This window comes from Mauremys mutica, chromosome 25, assembly GCF_020497125.1.
Source record: "Mauremys mutica isolate MM-2020 ecotype Southern chromosome 25, ASM2049712v1, whole genome shotgun sequence".
Classification (NCBI taxonomy): domain Eukaryota; kingdom Metazoa; phylum Chordata; order Testudines; family Geoemydidae; genus Mauremys; species Mauremys mutica.
The window spans coordinates 1,239,441-1,258,155 of record NC_059096.1 but is presented as its reverse complement, the minus strand read 5'-3'; the positions used below and the strand labels follow the sequence as shown (position 1 = coordinate 1,258,155).

General features: G+C 56.5%; 2 protein-coding genes across 2 annotated transcripts; both read left to right on the top strand.

The window, feature by feature from the left end:
- Positions 1–2,606, top strand: LOC123356368 (coenzyme Q-binding protein COQ10 homolog B, mitochondrial-like). The gene is made up of 5 exons (XM_044999579.1): positions 1–159; positions 464–625; positions 836–1,028; positions 1,716–1,817; positions 2,124–2,606. The coding sequence occupies exons 1-5, from the start codon at positions 74–76 to the stop codon at positions 2,289–2,291; spliced, it is 711 nt and encodes a 236-aa protein (XP_044855514.1). The 5' UTR covers positions 1–73; the 3' UTR covers positions 2,292–2,606.
- A 7,646-nt stretch (positions 2,607–10,252) lies between these two features.
- Positions 10,253–18,433, top strand: MLX (MAX dimerization protein MLX). Its single transcript, XM_044999636.1, is given in 9 exon segments — positions 10,253–10,277; positions 10,280–10,356; positions 12,059–12,095; positions 12,650–12,739; positions 13,581–13,687; positions 14,289–14,388; positions 15,109–15,208; positions 15,722–15,923; positions 17,102–18,433. Coding segments are annotated over 9 exon segments (795 nt in total). The 3' UTR covers positions 17,159–18,433.
- The last annotated feature ends 282 nt before the right edge of the window (positions 18,434–18,715 follow it).

The following is an 18,715-nucleotide window of genomic DNA, read 5'->3' as shown; positions in this document are numbered from 1 at the left end:
GTGGCGGACCCACCCCGCGGGGGCCGGGCAGGGGCCGCGGCCGGGGCCGGCGCAGACAGACGGAGCCGGAGCCATGGCCGGGAGCAGCAGCCGGGGAGCCGCGCTCCTGCGGGCGCTGCGGGGAGCTGGGGGCCGCCCGCGCCCCGGGGACGGGACTCGGTAAGGGCCGGGCCGGGGGAGCGGGGGCCGCGACGCTGCCGGGCCGGGTTCCCGGTTCCACCGGCCGGGCTGCTCGGAGCCGCCGCCTGGTCCCGACCCCTCGGAGCGAACGTCCCACGTGGCTCCGGGTTCGGGTTCGGGGGGGACCCCGGGACCTGCCCCAGCCGGGCGAGGCGCCGTGGGCGCAGACCAGCCCCGGTCCCGCGCTGGGGGCGGGAGGGGCCCCGGGATCCGAGCCCCCGGGGCTGAGCTGTCCCGGGTGTATCCGACGCGCCCCCCCTGTAACCCGCCTTCTCTCTTCCAGGCATCTCAGTTCCTGTGGGATCCTGGCCACGCCGCAGCCCCCCCAGCGGCCTCCCGCCGCCCCGGCGTGGGGGCTGCAGCCCCCGGCACGGACCTTCCTGAACCTGGCAGCCCCCCGGCTGGGTGGCAAGCGGATGGAGTACGGGGAAGCGCGAGTGCTGGGGTGAGTCGCTCCCGTCGTGTGTCCGGCGGCTCCCAGGGGGGCTTGGCCGTGGGGCTGGGAGTGGGAGTTGTCTCTGGTGGGCAGTGCCAGGGGCCTGTTCCCCAGGGCAGTGGCCGAGTTCCCAGCCCGAGGACCCCCTCGCCAGGTGCTGCCTGTCTCGCGTCACCCTGCCCGGCACCTGCTCACAGGCGTCTCGTCTCCCCTCTCCAGCTACTCCATGGAGCAGATGTACAGCGTGGTGGCCAACGTGGAGAGCTACCAGCACTTCGTGCCCTGGTGCCAGAGCTCCAAGATCCTGTCCTGCCGCAAGGGGCTGATGCGGGCAGAGCTGGAGGTCGGCTTCGCGCCCCTCGTGGAGCGCTACGTCTCTGAAATCTCCCTCACTCCCCAGCACCAGATCCGGGTAAGGGGCCACCAGGGAGCCGGGTTCTCACTAGGGGCCTGGGGGGCTGCCCAGGGCCAGACACCCTGGGCTTAGCTGGGAGGTGCTGAGCACTCACAACTCGCTGCAGGTGCTCGACACTTCTGATAATTGGCCCAAGGCACATCAAGCACCTAACTAAAGAGGCTGGTCTTGGAAAAGGTTCCCAGGCCTGTGCTTGTGGCTGTGACCCCGGCTGCCTCATTCTCGAACAGCTTCTGTGTGTGAGATGCAGCCCCCAACACCCCCACCCCTCATGCTGAGGCAGCAGCTGGGCTCCAAGGAGCCAGACAAAACCAGGGTTGTATCTGGTGCTGAGCTGTGTGGGTCCAGTTCCAGGCGGATCAGGGCTGAGGATACGCTGACGTCACACTAAGTCAGTGCTTGGGACGGATGCGGCTAAGGAACCTCTGCCTGAGCGCACTGGCAGCCCCAGCCTCTCTGTGGATGGGGGCTCGCATGTTACCACACAGCCTGTGTAACCTGGTTCCGTGTTCACAGACTCATGCAGATGTGAACTCGTGTGTGAACAAGGAGCCTGGTTCTTACTGGCTCCAGCAGCCCTGGCTCAGTGTCACTGGCTCCTGGGCACTCCTGGGTGTGGGTGGATTGAAATCAGCTGAGAGCCTTGTGGGATGAAACTGACAGGAGCCCCCTTTCCTCCTGCAGGCTGTATGCAACGACAGCCGCATCTTCAGCCACCTGGAGACGCTGTGGCGGTTTAGCCCAGGGCTGCCGGGGCAGCCGGACACCTGCACGTTAGACTTCTATGTGAGTATTGCCGCCTGTGCCAATCCCCGCGGCAGGCTGGGCCCTGCACAGAGCATTCCTTCTTTCATGGGGGGGTCACCGTGTGCGGTTAGTGAATGTCTTAGACAGGCCACCCCAGTGACGCTGCAGCCTGCAGTTCTGGCAGGCTGCCCTTCTGCAGGAAGTCAAGGGCAGCTGCAATCTGCATGTGCAGCCACTGGCTGTGCAAAGTGTGCCAGCTCCTGTGCTGGTTCTCAGTGGTACGGTTAATTGCCTGGCCAGAGATCCCAGGGCAGCCCCCTGTTAAGATCTGTGTTGCCTTGCCAGGTCTCCTTTGAGTTCAAGTCCATCCTGCATTCCCACTTGGCCAACCTGTTCTTCGATGAGGTGGTGAAGCAGATGGTGACGGCCTTTGAGAGGTGGGCGGAGAAGATGTACGGCCCGCAGACGGATGTGCATCCCCAGAAGTGTTTGCAGGCAGCCCGCTGCATGTGATGATGCCTCAGGACCAGCATCTCCTGCCGCAATGGGACACCCCTCTGAGCTCAGCAGAAGACTCTGTCTTCGTTTCATTCTGTCCAGATTTTTGGCTGGACGCCACCCAGATCCCTTGCTCTATTTATGTCTATTTAACCTGCACACCCTAGAGATAAATTATTTTTTTAATCCTTTTTTGTTTCTATTTAATTTTGGTGCCACAAAGACCAAAAGTCCGTTGTCCTGATCTATGTGTCTGTTGCAATATCAAATGTTAATAGACTCTGTGTCCTGTTCTGTTTTTAATGTGACCTCAATAAAATGTTGAATGAAGTCATGTTGTTCTGAACATTTTTTCACCCACCAGTCTCACTTCCGCCCTGGGGCCTTTTTTGCTTCTCAGCAGCCTCCTTCCCCACTTCTGGGAAGTGAAGTAACCGTGATGTCAGTGCAGGGAGCGTAGCAAGGCAAACAGGAAATGGAAACTGCCATGGGGACAGGGAGGGGCTGCGGAATCCAGTGTGATCCGAGCTTCCTGTGCACTTCCCAGCCCCGGTCGGTCGTGGGGGAGGTGGGTATAGAAAGGCTTGGAGGGCGCTTGTGTTCTGGTACTGGCAGCATCCAGCAGTGGAACAGTTAAACCCACCCGTGCAGAACTGGCCCTGTAACCTGCACCCCAGGGCAGGGCCTGCTAGATGTGCTGCTCTGGGGGAACCCGGGCTTTGACCCTGTGCAGACCGGGCAAGAGAGTACTGGGGCAGCTGCCCTGACGGCCTGAATCGTGCGCCCCTTGCTGGTGTGTCAGTGTCCAGGCGAATGGCCTGTGTCCCCGGGTCGCTCCCTGGCCAGGCGTGTTCTGATGAATACAAAGTGCGGCCGCGTGGAGCTGCTGCTGATCGCAGGGGCCCCGGCTGGGCTGGGCTGGGCTGGGGACCCCCCCACCACCTTGAGCTGCGCAGGCTGTCGGACCAGGAGATGCAGGCAAGTGAGTGAAGGAGCCTGGGGGGAGCAGCCCCCACAGTCGCTGTGAGGGAGCAGGGGGGGCTAGGCTCCAAGTCCAGGGTCGGGGCAAAGCACAGAATGTTTTCTCTCTGCCCAGTGAGGTGTGTGGCCTTTGCAGGCAGGGGGAGGAAAGGTCGCCGATTCCCGGTGCTCTCCCCCGTCTGCGTCACAGCCGTGCTCACAAACAGCCCTGCCGCACTGTGCTGGAACGGCCCAGCTAGAGAGACGCTGGGCCAGGGCCGGGGGCTGCATGGCCCAGGAATGTTCCTCGTGCCCCCCCAGATCCTGCCACTGGGGTGCTGAGGGGGAGGCTGCCTCGAAATACCTGATGCCAGGCAGGCCTCTCTGGAGGAGGCTCTGAGCGGGGAGGGGGGCAGGGGACACACTCTCTGCAGGTGTCGGGTGTTAGCAGGTGAAGCTCTGTTAGCAGCTGGGGTCAGAGTAGGTGGCTCCAGGGGTCCCTCCTGGATGTAGCTGGTATCCACTGTAGAAACCCCCGTTAGCCCTGCCTGGGCCTGGAGCCTTGGGTGGATTTTAGATCGTGAAGCAAACGTCTGTTGCAGACGAGCCAATGGCAGCAGCTGCTGGCCCTTGGGGGGGTGTCTAGAGAAGGGTCTGTGTGTACAGCACCTCGCACAAGTGGGGCCTGGCCAGTGACAGGGAGGCTCTGGGCACGTTGTAACGGGTCAGTGGGGCCCAGCGGGGTTCCAGGGCTGTGCCTTTTGCAACCCCCCAGGGGAAGTGAGGGCTTGTGCTGTCCACCCGTCACAGCCCAGGCGTGTCTCACCGTGCAGCCCCAGCAGGACCCTAGCTGGAGTGATGCAAAGGGCCTTTGCACCTGTGCCCTCTGGCGCCACTGGGGCTGCAGCCAGCGGAGGGCAGGTGGCACGTCAGCCTGGACTTTGCGCTGGCCCCGCAGCAGCGTCAGGAGGGACGCACCGGGAACAGGAGGTGGCTGTTATCTCAGGGCTGGGTACGCCAGCAGCACCTGGCGTAAGCAGGAGAACATGACGTGCTGTCAGGATATCCCGGGGCGAGGGGGCAGGGAGAGGAGCCATGAGGTGCCCTGGGGACTGTCTCCTCTCGGTGGCACTCGCAGGCATCTCAGCTGGGGGCTGCAGGCAGGAAGTGCGCTGAGGTTGGGCCCAGGGGCTCAGGGCTAGGCCATGTGGGTCCCAAAGCCAGGAGCAGGTGCAGCCTCCCCCTACTCCAGGCTGTGGCTGGGAGGAGGGAGCCTGTCTGGCAGGGCTGTTCCCTGAGCTTTTGGCCACAGGGTCTGGGGGGGTGATGGGGCTCCAGGGGGTCCCTGCTTTACTAGCCCAGTTTCTGGGTCTGTCCAGGGGGGTTCTTGGTGGAGGCTGCCCTCCGTCCTGGCTTGGCAGTGGGATGGGAGGGAACCCGCCTGCCCCTTTGGCAGAGACTCCCACTGATGCAATGGGAGGGAGGTGGGTTCTCCAGCCTCTTCGGACTGAATCAACATTGCCTGTGCCCCAGTGCCCTGGGGGTGTGCGTCCCGCTGCCCAATCGCAGCTCATGCTCTCTGTGGGGGGTGGGGGGGGCGACACCGAGTGGGCTCTGCACAGGCTTTGCTGAACAACACCTGGGGTGGGGGGAGTCAGGCAGCCGGCGAAGGCAGCCAGTGCCCTCTCCAGCAGGTCACCCCATGTGCAGAATTGCCCAAGTGGTCAGGTGCATTAAGGGGTGTCGGCTGCTGCTGGAGGCAGCAGAGGAGAAGGGTGGCCTGGTCTGTGGTGGTGACTGGTGTCAGCAGCCCTGGGCACTGATTCCTGGCTCTGACACAGCGCACCTCCACGACCTGGGGCAAGTCACCTAATCCGCCCTGCGCCCAGGTGCTGCCTGTCCCCACATGGTGAGGAGAGGGTAAATCCCACTGCTGCTGCGGCTGGGGACCAGCCAAGTGCCTTGCTCGAAAGACTAATCCCCTTTGCAGGAAGGCCCAGGCTGATCTGCCTCCCAGCATCTCTGCGCACAGGTGATTTCCCAGGGGGGCTGAGGACTGGCTGGGAGCAGGGAGCAGCTGGTGGTGGGTGAGGCCCGAGGGCAGCATGACATCCGAGCCCAGGGGCCCTGACAGAACCTCCCCGAGTGCTGCACTCAGTCACACGTGGCACTGCCGGCTCTGTGGCCTGTGCCAGCCTGGGGTCCTGGTCGCACTCCCAGGCAGGGGGCTGAGCTCAGGGCCTCGCCTACGCTAGGGCTTACGGTGACGTTTGCATGTTACTTCCATGTGCTCACAGCACGGGGTGCCGAGGCTGGGCCAGCTCCATCTCAGGGCTGTGGAGTGCTCATGGCCTGGAGGCGAGTGCCCTGCAGTGCCACATGGGACACCCCTTCCCAGCACAGCCTGCTCCCCTCTGCTCTGTGCTGCCCTGGGAGAGTGCCCCCCCGCCCCCCATCATGTCTCTGGCTCCCATGCTGCAGGGCTCTGTCCGGCCCAGGCGCTGCTGAGTCTCAGCCAGAGCTGGCGCGTCCTGCTGGTGCTGGGAGTCAGGCAGCACCGGCAGTGCAGCTGAGCATCCCCCTAGGCGGAAGCAGGAGACCAGGCTGCTGGGGAGGCCAGCGCAGCCAGCGGGCAGGTGCTGACGGTGGCAGAGGCGATGGGAGGGGCTTAGAGCCCAGGCCAAACACTGAACTTGCTGCAGCGAGCGCTGCCCAGAGCAGGGCCCCATTGCAGTGGCCCAGGCAGGAATGCGCCAAGGGGCATTTGCGTGGGGACAGCACTGAGCCAGCCTGCTGCGGTCCCCGCTTGGCACCTTCCCCCACCCTGTCACCACGGGAGGCTCCTCTGATGGTCGCTGCTGCCCAGCCCCGGTGGGGATGTGCGTCCCAGCAGGGCAGGACATTTCCCCATGTGGTTGGAAACCCTTCAGCTGCCTGCCCCCAGAATCCCAGCCCCATGCTCTGCTCCAGGGGCTGGGGCCTCACAGCCTTGGCTGCAGGGGGCTCGGGAATTGCCCCAGGCGGGGGCAGTTCTCAGCCAAGGCAGGAGGCCCCCTTGCCAGAGTCCCATGGGGCTGGGTAGCTCTGGGGGTAGGGCTGCAGCAAGGAACAGGTAGGAGGTGGCTCCAGGGCATGCGCCGGCTTGGCAGAGTGGCCTGGGCCTGCCCCTTGCCTATGACACTGGCTGATTGGACCAAGCCCTTCATAGCAACCAGGCATAAAAATCAGTGTCCAGAGCACCAGGAGAGAGCCCCTCCCACCAGTGTGCAAAGGGCCCAGCTGGCCTGGCTGGACTGAGGTGCTCTGGAGTGGCAGGGCGCCCCTGGCGCCCAGAAACAACCATGGGTCCTGTGCCATTGCAATGAGCCGTGGCTGAGGGGCACCGCCCCTGCCTGCCTCCCACCGCAGCCCTGAGGCAGGGCACTGAGGGACATAGGTGCCTGCACCATCTCCCAGTGCCTCCGGCTAACCCCACGTGAGTCGGTATCATGTCGAGCAGGAAGCAGCTTCCTTTCTGGTCTGGAGGCATCAGCGTCATCAGAGGAAATGTCCCACAAAGACCCCCCCAGCTGGCAAATGCTGCTCTGGACGTAGCACAGTGAACTGAACTCAACCTGGCCAGACACCTCGTGTACCCTGTGACTGCCCGCCCCGGAGACCCCAATTCCGGTGCTGGCCCCTGTGACACCCCCACCAGGGACCCCGCTTCCTGTGCTGGCCCCCATCCCCCAGGTGACTCTGCTTCTTGCCTGATACTGCTCCCGTGATCCACACTGCCTGAGGCCAGGGATTTTGCACTTTAGATTCACTGGCTCTGCTGGATGCAGACCCTGGGGATTTTCTGTCCTGCCCCTGCCAATAACCAGCCCTGGGGCTCAGAACTCTCCTGGCCAACTCTGGCTCCTGCCAACTGCACAGTGTGGCGAACTCTTAGTTTCATCAGGAGCCTCGTATGAAAGCCTCAGCTCCTGGAGTCCTGTGATTACAGGCGACTCTCAGCTTCCATGTAAACCAATACAAACCGAGCATGCCTGGTTAGGAAGACAAGTAGGAAACATGACCCTAAGGGTCAAATCCAGGAGGCAAAGAAAATAAAAAAAACTGAAACCCTCAATGGTTTATTGTGTGTAACATTAAAATCTCATGATCTGAGGGGCCGGACAGGCTGGGTCTGAGCTGATGGGGCTCCCAGGACCAGCACAGGGAGTGATGTTACTTAGGTTCATGGGCCTAGACCCAGGCCTGGGTGTGGGGGGGCTGTGTGTGTGTGTGAATCACCTGCAGTCATAGGCACAGGGCAGGGAGCTGAGTAAATGGAGGTCACAGGTCCAGACTTGGGATGGGAGAACCTTTGAGGGGGTGGGGAGGCCAGGCCCACAGCAGAGATTGGGGGTCATATGAGGTCACAGACCCAGACCTAGGACTGGGATGAGTTCATCTGTGGCCACTGGGCAGGGAATGGGGTTATCTGAGGTCACAGGCCTAGATCCAGGGCAAGGAATGGGGTAATTTGAAGTCACGGAATAAGTAATGGGGTCATCTGAGGTCACTGGATAGGTAACGGGGTCATCTGAGGTCGAGCCGCAGATCCAGGGCAGTGAATGGGGTCATCTGAGGTCACAGGCTGAGACCCAGGAGAGCAATTGGGGGTCATCTGAAGTCACTGGAGAGATAAAGGGGTCATCAGAGGTCAAGATCCAGATCCAGGGGAGCAAATGGGATAATCTGAGGACACTGGACAAGTAATGGGGTTATCTAAGGTCACAGACTCAGCTCCAGAAGAGCAAATGGGGTCATGTGAGGTCATTGAAGAAATAATGGGGTCGTCTGAGGTAACAGGTCCAGACCTAGGGCAGGTAATGGGGTCATCTGAGGACACGGGACAAGTAATGGGGTTATCTGAGGACACAGCCTCAGATCCAGAAGAGCAAATGGTGTCATGTGAGGTCACTGAAGAAGTAATGGGGTCAGCTGAGGTAACTGGGGTCATCTGAGGACACTGGAGAAGTAATGGGGTTATCTGAGGACACAGACTCAGATCCAGAAGAGCAAATGGGGTAATGTGAGGTCACTGAAGAAGTAATGGGGTCATCTTAGGTAACTGGGGTCGACTGAGGACACTGGAGAAGTAATGGGGTTATCTAAGGACACAGACTCAGGTCCAGCAGAGCAAATGGGGTCATGTGAGGTCACTGAAGAAATAATGAGGTCCTCTGAGGTAACAGGTCCAGACCTAAGGCAGGTAATGGGGTCATCTAAGGACACTGGAGAAGTAATGGGGTTATCTGAGGACACAGATTCAGATCCAGAAGAGCAAATGGGGTCATGTGAGGTCACTGAAGAGGTAATGGGGTCATCTGAGGTAACTGGGGGTCATCTGAGGACTCTGGACAAGTAATGGGGTTATCTGAGGACACAGACTCAGATCCAGAAGAGCAAATGGGGTCATGTGAGGTCACTGAAGAAGTAATGGGGTCATCTGAGGTAACTGGGGTCATCTGAGGACACTGGAGAAGTAATGGGGTTATCTAAGGACACAGACTCAGATCCAGCAGAGCAAATGGGGTCATGTGAGGTCACTGAAGAAGTAATGGGGTCATCTGAGGTAACTGGGGTCATCTGAGGACACTGGAGAAGTAATGGGGTTATCTGAGGACACAGACTCAGATCCAGAAGAGCAAATGGGGTCATGTGAGGTCACTGAAGAGGTAATGGGGTCATCTGAGGTAACAGGGGACATCTGAGGACACTGGAGAAGTAACGGGGTTATCTGAGGACACAGATTCAGATCCAGAAGAGCAAATGGGGTCATGTGAGGTCACTGAAGAAGTAATGGGGTCATCTGAGGTAACTGGGGTCATCTGAGGACACTGGAGAAGTAATGGGGTTATCTGAGGACACAGATTCAGATCCAGAAGAGCAAATGGGGTCATGTGAGGTCACTGAAGAAGTAATGGGGTCATCTAAGGACACTGGACAAGTAATGGGGTTATCTGAGGACACAGACTCAGATCCAGAAGAGCAAATGGGGTCATGTGAGGTCACTGAAGAGGTAATGGGGTCATCTGAGGTTACTGGGGTCATCTGAGGCCACTGGAGAAGTAATGGGGTTATCTGAGGACACGGACTCAGAGCCAGAAGAGCAAATGGGGTCATGTGAGGTCACTGAAGAAGTAATGAGGTCCTCTGAGGTAACAGGTCCAGACCTAGGGCAGGTAATGGGGTCATCTAAGGACACTGGAGAAGTAATGGGGTTATCTGAGGACACAGATTCAGATCCAGCAGAGCAAATGGGGTCATGTGAGGTCACTGAGGAAGTAATGGGGTCATCTGAGGTAACTGGGGTCATCTGAGGACACTGGAGAAGTAATGGGGTTATCTGAGGACACAGACTCAGATCCAGCAGAGCAAATGGGGTCATGTGAGGTCACTGAAGAAGTAATGGGGTCATCTGAGGTAACTGGGGTCATCTGAGGACACTGGAGAAGTAATGGGGTCATCTGAGGACACAGACTCAGATCCAGAAGAGCAAATGGGGTCATGTGAGGTCACTGAGGAAGTAATGGGGTCATCTGAGGTAACAGGGGTCATCTGAGGTAACAGGGCCAGACCCAAGACACAGATTGGGGTCATCTGGGGTCACTGGACAAGTAACGGGGCCACGTGAGGTCACAGGACCAGCTCCCCCAGGTGTTCCTGGCCGTTGCCCCCACCAGTGTCCCCCCGTTCGCAGCCCTGACACGTGGTTTCCACTTTGCGCCCCCCACCCTCCAGGCCCCTCCCCCGCCGGTCTCGGGGTTCGCGGTTCCCCCCGTGCTGAGACCGCGGCGCCTCCCGCTGCAGGATCTTCGCTGTCACGGCGCCCCCTCGTGGCTCAGGCGGGCCAGGGCCCGGGACACACTTCAGCTCCCATCTGTCCCCGCGCTGGAACTACAACTCCCATCAGTCCCCGCGGTTACACGACATCTCCCAGCAACCCCCGCGGCAGGCGTCTCCCGGAAGCTCCTTTCGCTGCAATGGTCGGGCGCTGTGATTGGCTGATGCTGGAGGTCACATGACCCGAGTCCGCGGGAAGATGGCGGAGCAGGCGGGCGCCTCGCCCGAGGACCCCTGGGGGAAGGTGAGTCCCGGGAGCGGGACGGCGGCCGGCGCGGGACACACCGCGGGGCCCTTCTCCCCGGGACAGGGCGACACCCCCTCTGGTACCCGCCCCGCTCGCCGGGCTCCGCCCCCCGGGCCCGGAGCCGGGTCACAGCGGGCGCGGGGGCCGGGTGGGTCGGGGCTGGGGTCACATCAGGATTGGGGGTTGGGGGTTGTGTCAGGACTGGGGTCATGGGTCAGGGATGAGGCCAGGGGTCAGGTCAGGTGTCCAACGTCCCTGTGACCATGCAGGTTCCCAGCTCTGTGCCAGAGAAGGCAGATTTCTGAGGGGATGTGACTGGACGCAAAGCCACTGGCTGGTGGCTCTCCTGGGGCATCTTGCCTTTTACTGCATAAAGAGAATCAGATACCACTGCTGACTTATTCTCTGCCCATCGTCCCCAGACATTGGGAAGGGACAGAAACCCTCCTGCATTGGACACGAGCCAACTCTGGGCAGCCGGGATTGGCGAGGAACCATCCAATATGGGTGGATTATTCCACAACTCTACATTTCTGTCACTGCAAAATCTTGACTGTCTTGGGAAAACATCTCTCAAGTAGGTCAAAGGAGCTAAATACACTTAGGGCCAGATTTGTAAAGGTGTTTAGATGCCTAGTGGGATTTTGCAAAGGAACTAAGGCCCAGAGCCTCAAATCAATGGAAGTTTGTGTGACCCAGGATTTAGGTTCTTAGGCACTTTTTGGTATGCCACTAAGTGCCTATCTGCTTCTTTCGGCAGCTAAATACCTTTACAAATCTGATCCTTGGTTCCTTGGGGGAGGCCTTACACAACTGCTGCCAAGCAGAGGACTTGGCTGTTGAATGCACTTAGGTTTCCTGCTTGGCATATCCAGGGAATAGTGTATCTTGAGAGTCATACCCAGAGGCTGAGCTTTAACTTTCTATGAATGTTTTGTCCTCCTGAACGCCTGGAGCAGAGCTACCTGGTCTTTTGTCTTTTCTTGTATTCAGTCTTAACATTCAGATAAATATAACAATGTAACAGGGGGAGGAAGTGTTGACTATGTGTCCATAAGTGCCCAAAGTCCGTGTAGGAACCAGGGTCAGATTTTCAACACCCAGGTTCTCCTGTTGTCGTCAATGTGCATATGCTTTTAAAAATCTGACCATGTATTCCTAGAATAAAGTGTAGTATTCATTCCATGGGTGGTGAACCCGAGCCCACTTATTCACTGACACTTTAAAAACCCTTGCACCCCAATCTGGGTCTATGCTGGTTATGTGATATGTATGTAACTTTTCATCCTTGCAAAAGATATCTGTAACCCCCCATAACCCAAGCCTGACCCCAGATGTACAGTACCTTCCCTCTCAACCTGTGTATATTTCATTTCAAACATTTACTTTAATAAAATTTTTAAAACTGTAACCAGATCAATCCTGCTGCCACAGCCTTGTTAAACTGAAGAACAAACCGTGTTTCAGCCTGCAAGGGAATTGGGCAGCACTGTTCTTCTGGAAAGCGGATGTGTTGCGTGGGGGCTCATGGGACCACCCACATTGTTCCCCCTTGCTGTCACGTGTTGGCACTATAGTTTATTGCGCAAAAAAGCAAATGTGCTAAAGAGGGAACTGCCTCACTCACTGGTTGGTTTCTTTTTCTCTCTTCTCTTCCCGGTTTCTTGCGCTGTCATTGGCTCCTCCTACAATGCACCAGGTGGATTCTGCGTACAGTGACAGTGGACTGGATCCCTGTGAGTAGCTTTGTGCCCTCTTGTTCCAAACTCTGTCAGGTCACAGCTGACTAAATGGGCCAGGGAGCCCTGGTCACTTTTGTCCTTTGCGCTAGTTTATGCTGTTAGAAGAGAGAGAATCTGGTCAAATTTGGCCCAAATCCAGAGTCTCTAATCAGACCCTTTGGCCTTTTAAATCAAGCCTAACATCTCCTCATGGGAAAAGCAGCACGGTCGCGATCATCAATGTATTCTTTGCTCCTTTAATGAGAGGCTCTTGAAGCACTTCATAAGTCTCCCAGAATGTATTTCCCCCGTTTTACAGACAGGGAAACGGGTGCAGAGGATATTAGAGTGACATTGCTGTGCTTTAGCTGGCTTTCCAGCATTCATCGTACCTATCTGCACATTGACAGGGACTGCAACAGCTGCTAATCCCTAGAGCTGGTTGCCCCGGGACTCGCCTCGCAGAGCTGATCCCTTCTCTGTCCCAGTTGCAGTGTCTCTGGGGGTTAGTGACACTTACTGCCTCCTGCATGACTTAGGGAAAGACGGTGTGGTATTTTCTCTTTCAGCACTCTTTGTGGAAAGCACTAGGAAAGGAAGCATAGTATCCCGAGCTAACAGCATTGGCTCCACCAGTGCCTCCTCAGTCCCCAATACAGGTATGGTCCCTTCTCTGTTCCACCAGCTTCTCCAGCACTGCAGTTAATAGGGGCTTTTCCTACTCTCTCACTCATATTCCTGTTCAGTCTCATTCTCCTTAGGTAGCTATTCTGTAAGTGATTGCAAGAGCTTCCTCTCCAGCTTCCCCTGCCCTTGGGTAGGGAGGATGGTGTCCTGGCTTCCTGCAGGGCAGTTTGATGGGACTCTCCTGGTAATGGAGAACAGAGGAGAGCTGGAGCGAAGTGCTGAAGAAACTTCTTGGCTGAGGTTTTTGAGTGCTGAGTGGTGATGGGTGCCCGCTCTGAGACACCTTCCAGAGGCCTGATTCCAGGAAGGGCTGAAAAGTTGGCCCCTCTGCGGAAGGGATCTCAGCTTAGACACCCAGTCCCTCTTGAAATCCGGACTGCAGCAGAGCCCTTCTAGTGAGAATCCTGCCTAGACAAGCCAGGGCCCAACCCCAGGGGCCTGCGGGAGAAGCAGGTGGCCCAGTTGGCACCTAGTATCTTTGTTATTGGCCTTCACTATAATGAATTTCCCCAGCTGCTCATTCATGTTGTGAGCTGTTGTCAGCAGAGATGCCCTTGGACAGGTGGATCTTTACTGTGTTTTAGTCCCATCCTTTTGAAAGAGCTGTTTGGAGCTAGTCCATCCAATCGGTAGCTAAGTGGTGTGCCTGTGAGGTGTTCTCAGGGACAGGGGTCTAAACGATCCCCAGGCCAGACATTGCCTGGGTTCTGTGTTGCCTCAGTAACTGGAGGTATCCGTTTTTGTCTCTGCTTCCTGGGCTCTGGGAGCTGCCATGTGCCCCCAGAGCTGATGGCGACCATTCTTCCGCTGCAGATGATGAAGACAGCGATTATCACCAGGAAGCCTACAAAGAGTCATACAAGGACCGACGCAGACGCGCTCACACCCAGGCCGAGCAGAAGAGACGAGATGCCATCAAGGTAACCTCAGAGCAGCTAGCAGGCTGCTCGTTTGCATGAGAATTCAGACTGCGCCTTCCTTTCACATCAGACCCAGGAGGGCCCATTATTGAACCTTGGGTTATTTACTTAGCTGTTAAATTCCATGTGCCCCCAAACATTCAGGATGCTGCAGGGCAGTGTTTCCCAAACTTGGGATGCTGCTTGTGTAGGGAAAGCCCCTGGCGGGCCAGGCCTTTGTTTACCTGCCCCATCCACAGGTCTAGCCAATCGCAGCTCCCACTGGCTGCAGTTTGCTGCTCCAGGCCAATGGGAGCTGCGGGAAGTGGCAGCCAGTATGTCCCTCGGCCTGTGCTGCTTCCAGCAGCTCCCATTGGCCCAGAGCAGCGATCCGCGGCCAGTGGAAGCCGCGATCGGCTGGACCTGCGGACAGGGCAGGTAAACACACCGGCCCGCCAGGGGCTTTCCCTACACAAGCAGCATCCCAAGTTTGGGAAACACTGCTGTAGGGGGGTTGTATCAACCTAGGGGAGCTGTAGCTTTCCACTTTGTTAAACCATCTGCCATCACCCCATGCTGTTGAATCTAAAACACCCTGTCACTTCCGTTCTGCCCCCCACAGAAAGGCTACGATGATTTGCAGGCCATTGTTCCCACGTGCCTGCAGCAGGATTTCTCCATTGGCTCCCAGAAACTGAGCAAAGCCATCGTCCTGCAGAAAAGTGAGTCTGGGGTCGGGGGGAGTGATTTCTGGGCCTGTGCTGGCATTCCTAACAGCTGTGACAAATAGCTTCTGTGCTGGACGGCTGTGCTCCTCTGGCCACTGAGTGGGGTACTGGCCAGCCAGAATTGGAGCCGTTCATGGGGGTTCGATGGGGAAAGTCCTCTGGCTGTTAAACCCTCCCTGCAGACATTCAAAACTAAAATAGCAGGTGCCTTGTTCCAGGCCTCACTGAGTTGTCTGCTCCCTCCCGGCTGGCTCTGCAGGTTAACACTGTCCTGGTCTCTTGCTGAGGGTAACACTTGTGCAATCAGCCTGGAGTGCAAGGGAGGCACACTGTTACAGGGTGAAGCACTAGCTGCCTAGCCCAGTCACCCCTTCGTGCAGCTCACAGGCATCGAAATCACTTAGGTTGAGGGTGGGAGAGTGTCTAGGGCTTAGGAGGCTTGGCCACTGCTAGCGTACGATCTAGAGCACCTTGCTCCCCGTCCCAGGAGCCGGGTTGTGAAGCACTGAGACCCTCTGAGGAGAGGAGGCACAGGGGGAGCCTGGCTCCTGGTCAGTTTGGATGCATGAGGCCTGTGGGGATGAAATATAGGGCCATGCGTCAATCCCACAGGTGCCCCAGTGTCTGCTTGTCCTGTCCCCTGCTGAGCAACATCACTGTGACCTCTGATCTGTCTCGAGCATCCTGAATCCTCGTCCTCCCTTTGCTTTTCAGCCATTGACTATATTCAGTTCCTCCATAAGGAGAAGAAGAAGCAGGAGGAGGAAGTTTCTACACTCAGGAAAGATGTCACAGCTTTGAAAATCATGAAAGTGTAAGGAGCAACTTGTCACACATCTCCCACCCTGAGGGGCCAGGGAGACAGACACCCTGTGTTTTAAATACTGCAGCAGACACCCACCATACTCCCCCTCTGTTCTGTGCAAATCCATCCCAGGGCTGGTTAGTATCTGACTCGCTGGTCAAGCTGGACTTGACGCAGATCCCAATACAGTGTGAAGGGCATGGGCTGAGCACGGGGACTGCCAGTTCAGAGCAAGGAGCCCCAGCCTGTTCCTGGGTCTCCTCTCCAACATGGAAGGGAGGCCATGAGTTCCCTGCATTTATTCCCCTAAAGGAATTTAAGCCCAGAGCCTGCTACCTTAACCATACAACCAGTCTGAGTGTCGCCTTATGGTCCTAACAAGCAAAGTTAATAGCCTTCAGCAAACACTGTGGCACATCTTTGGTCTCTCTCACACCTCAAACAGAGCTTTGGAAAGTGTCTGAGGCCAGAGCTGGCTTCCCAAGCCTGCCATTTTATCCAGGTTTCTTTGGTTTGTTTCAGAAACTATGAGCAGATTGTGAAAGCTCATCAGGATAATCCAAATGAGGGGAAAGACCAGGTCTCTGACCAAGTCAAGTTTAATGTTTTCCAAGGCATCATGGATTCACTGTTCCAGTCCTTTAATGCCTCCATCTCGGTAACGAGTTTTCAGGAACTTTCTGCCTGTGTCTTCAGCTGGATTGAAGAGCACTGTAAGCCCCAGGTAAGGACTAGGAGCCACACACAAAGTACCACGGGGCCAGATAGCTACAGTAGATACAAACGCAAAGCAGCGCACGTTGGAGGGAACTGCTTGATCTGTTCCTGCACCTTACTGGGCTCTAATTCACTAGCGCCAGGGCCAGTTCAGCACCTGGCAGCAGCCCAAGCACCTTAGGAGGTTTAAAGACCAGGATGGAGATAGTGACTGCAGTTCCAGTCACCCCATCTCAAAGAGGACGAAGCACAAGGAGACAGTTCGGAGACAAGTGACGAGAATGACTAGGGGCACGGAAAGCCTGGGACTGTCTAACAGAGGCAGAACAGGGGACATGATAAAGAGATGCAAAATAGTGCCTGGGGCTGAGGAGGGAGATGGGAAACTTCTGTTCTCCCTCTCTCGTAATGAGCAAAGGGACCATGTGTGAAATTGAAAGCGTCAAATTCAGAATGAATAGAGGGAGAAACTTCCCCCAATGTGCAGCTGGCAGGGTAGTGCTGTCTGCCACAGGAGATCAGGCAAACCCAAGGGTACATCTACACTGCAAAAACCCCTACAGCAGCGAGGCTCAGAGCCCAGGCTCTAGCCTGAGCGGGCACATCTACTCTGCTATTTTGAGCCCCATAGCGCAAGCTCTGCAAGCCCGAGTTACCCGACCCAGGCTCTGAAACTTGCTGCTGTGGTGTTCTTTTCTCAGCATAGAGAGACCCTGGTGAACAAGAGCCCCAGCATGAGACCAGCAAACACGAGCTTTGAGAGAGATAGAAACCCTCTGCTTCAGAGCATAAATGAGGCTCTAGCTCATGGGGGCTAAGGAGAACCTTCCCTGAGGGGCAGGTAGTCATACCACACCTTCTTGCACTAGGCTTTTTCTCTAAAGCAGCTGGTTCTGCTACTGTCAGACAGGAAACTGGCCCTTGGTCTGATCCAAGCTGGCAGGTGCTGTACTCCCAGTAATACTGAGGCACTGAAGCCATGTACCCCCCCCCACCCCGAGGTTTGTTCCCATAAACACCACTGTGCATGGCTGACACAACTGGTACCTAGCTGCCTTTTTACACACACAGTCCCCTCTGTAAGGCGTTCCCTGGCCTGTTCTGGAACCCACAGAGGCATTGCCAAGGTGAATGTTTCTTCATCCTGCAGAGTGACTGATCCTGCCTCCTCCTTGTTCTCCTCAGACTCTGCAGGACATCGTGCTTGGGGTTCTGCATCAGCTGAAGAATCAGCTCTTTTGACTCTCTCCCTGCCCTTGCCCCAGCAGCACGGGCCTGCGCTCATCATCCACACTGCTGTGGGGTGCCGCCCAGCAGGGAGGGAGTTGGGAAACAGACTCCAGGAAGGGCTGGTCTGTTTCCCTTGGGGTTGTTCTTAAAGCTTCTCTCTGGATTATTTATTGTATTGACCAAAAACCAAAACTGGGCCGTACATACCTCTCCACAGACCCTGTCGCAGTCTGTAGCACTAGAGGCTGCGTAGGGACTCAGTCAGCAGAGAAGGGAGTTTAGATGTGATGAAATACACTTCTCGTTGCCCCAAAGGAAGGCAAGAGAGGCTCTCGCCCAAACTGGCATGGCAGTGAACGGACCTCGCCTGAGCCCCTGACTCTTTGCAGTAGCTCAGCTGGTGGGAGGGATCTGCTCTGTAGCAGTCAGACTGTCCTGCTCCCTGAAGGGGGGGAATGGCATGGAGTCTAACTACTGCCTGGTCATCTGAGCACTGACCATCTTCTGCCTGGTGGGATGCATGCCCTGAAAACCGGGGCCTGGGCGTGAGCTGTAGAACAGATGGAACACGGGCTGTTTGGTTTCCAGGTAAGCACTTGCTGACATTGCAGCTACCCAGGCACCTTTCCATAGAGCAATGCAGGGTGACCTCCCCCCCGCCCCAGCTAGTTGCCACATTAGGATTAAAGACTTTGGCTGGGCTATGAACCCTCCTGCACCAGGCAACAAACTGTCCTCTACAAAAGGGGGTTAGGAAGAAGCTTCCCTTGGCACAGGTTCTCCCATCACTGCAGGCTTTCTTGCACCTTCCTCTGAAGCAGCTGGTTCTAGTTACTGTCGAGATGGGTTCTGGACTAGCAATTCCTGTGTGCCTCAATCCTGATTATCTAGTTCTGCCTAGGGATGGAAGGCTGCTTCCTTTACTGGTGCAGAATGACTTTCCAAAAAGCCATGCAAAGGAAGCTGGTGGGCTGGCCCCTCACTGCCACAAGGAGAGGTACTTAATCCATGGCCTCGACCTTCGCTTGAGCCAGCTACTGACTCGAGCCATGTTTCCTAAACAATTAAACATGAGTGCAGCTTTCGCTACAGCCTTCTCCAGCTTTATCAGCACAGAGGCTGATCTCTGTCGGGCTTTATATGACTTGGAACTTTTTGATAAAGTCACACTGTGTGGGAAAGTAGAATAGTGTAGCACAGAGTTGCTGTGAATTCTAAGTAGACGTCTGCTCTTGTTTAGAATGATAGTTTTATATCTAATAAAGCCTTGATTTTTGTAATGCATTGGAAAAAAAAAATCACACTAACATGTTACCAGTTTACATTTTGCAGACAGCTGCTTGTCTGGGACAATTTAAATCAGTTACACCCTGTTTCTTTCCCTGTAGCCCTACAGGTCTATTAACAGCAGATGGCAGCTGTCTGCTAAAGCAGCAATGGCATTTTACTGCTCAAACAAGGTGACACTATTGGAATTACCCCAGCAAAGTGACTCTCTTACAACAGTATTTGTCAATTTTCAATTATGTTCCTACCACACCTCTAAAAATCCCATGTTAATGGCTGTTG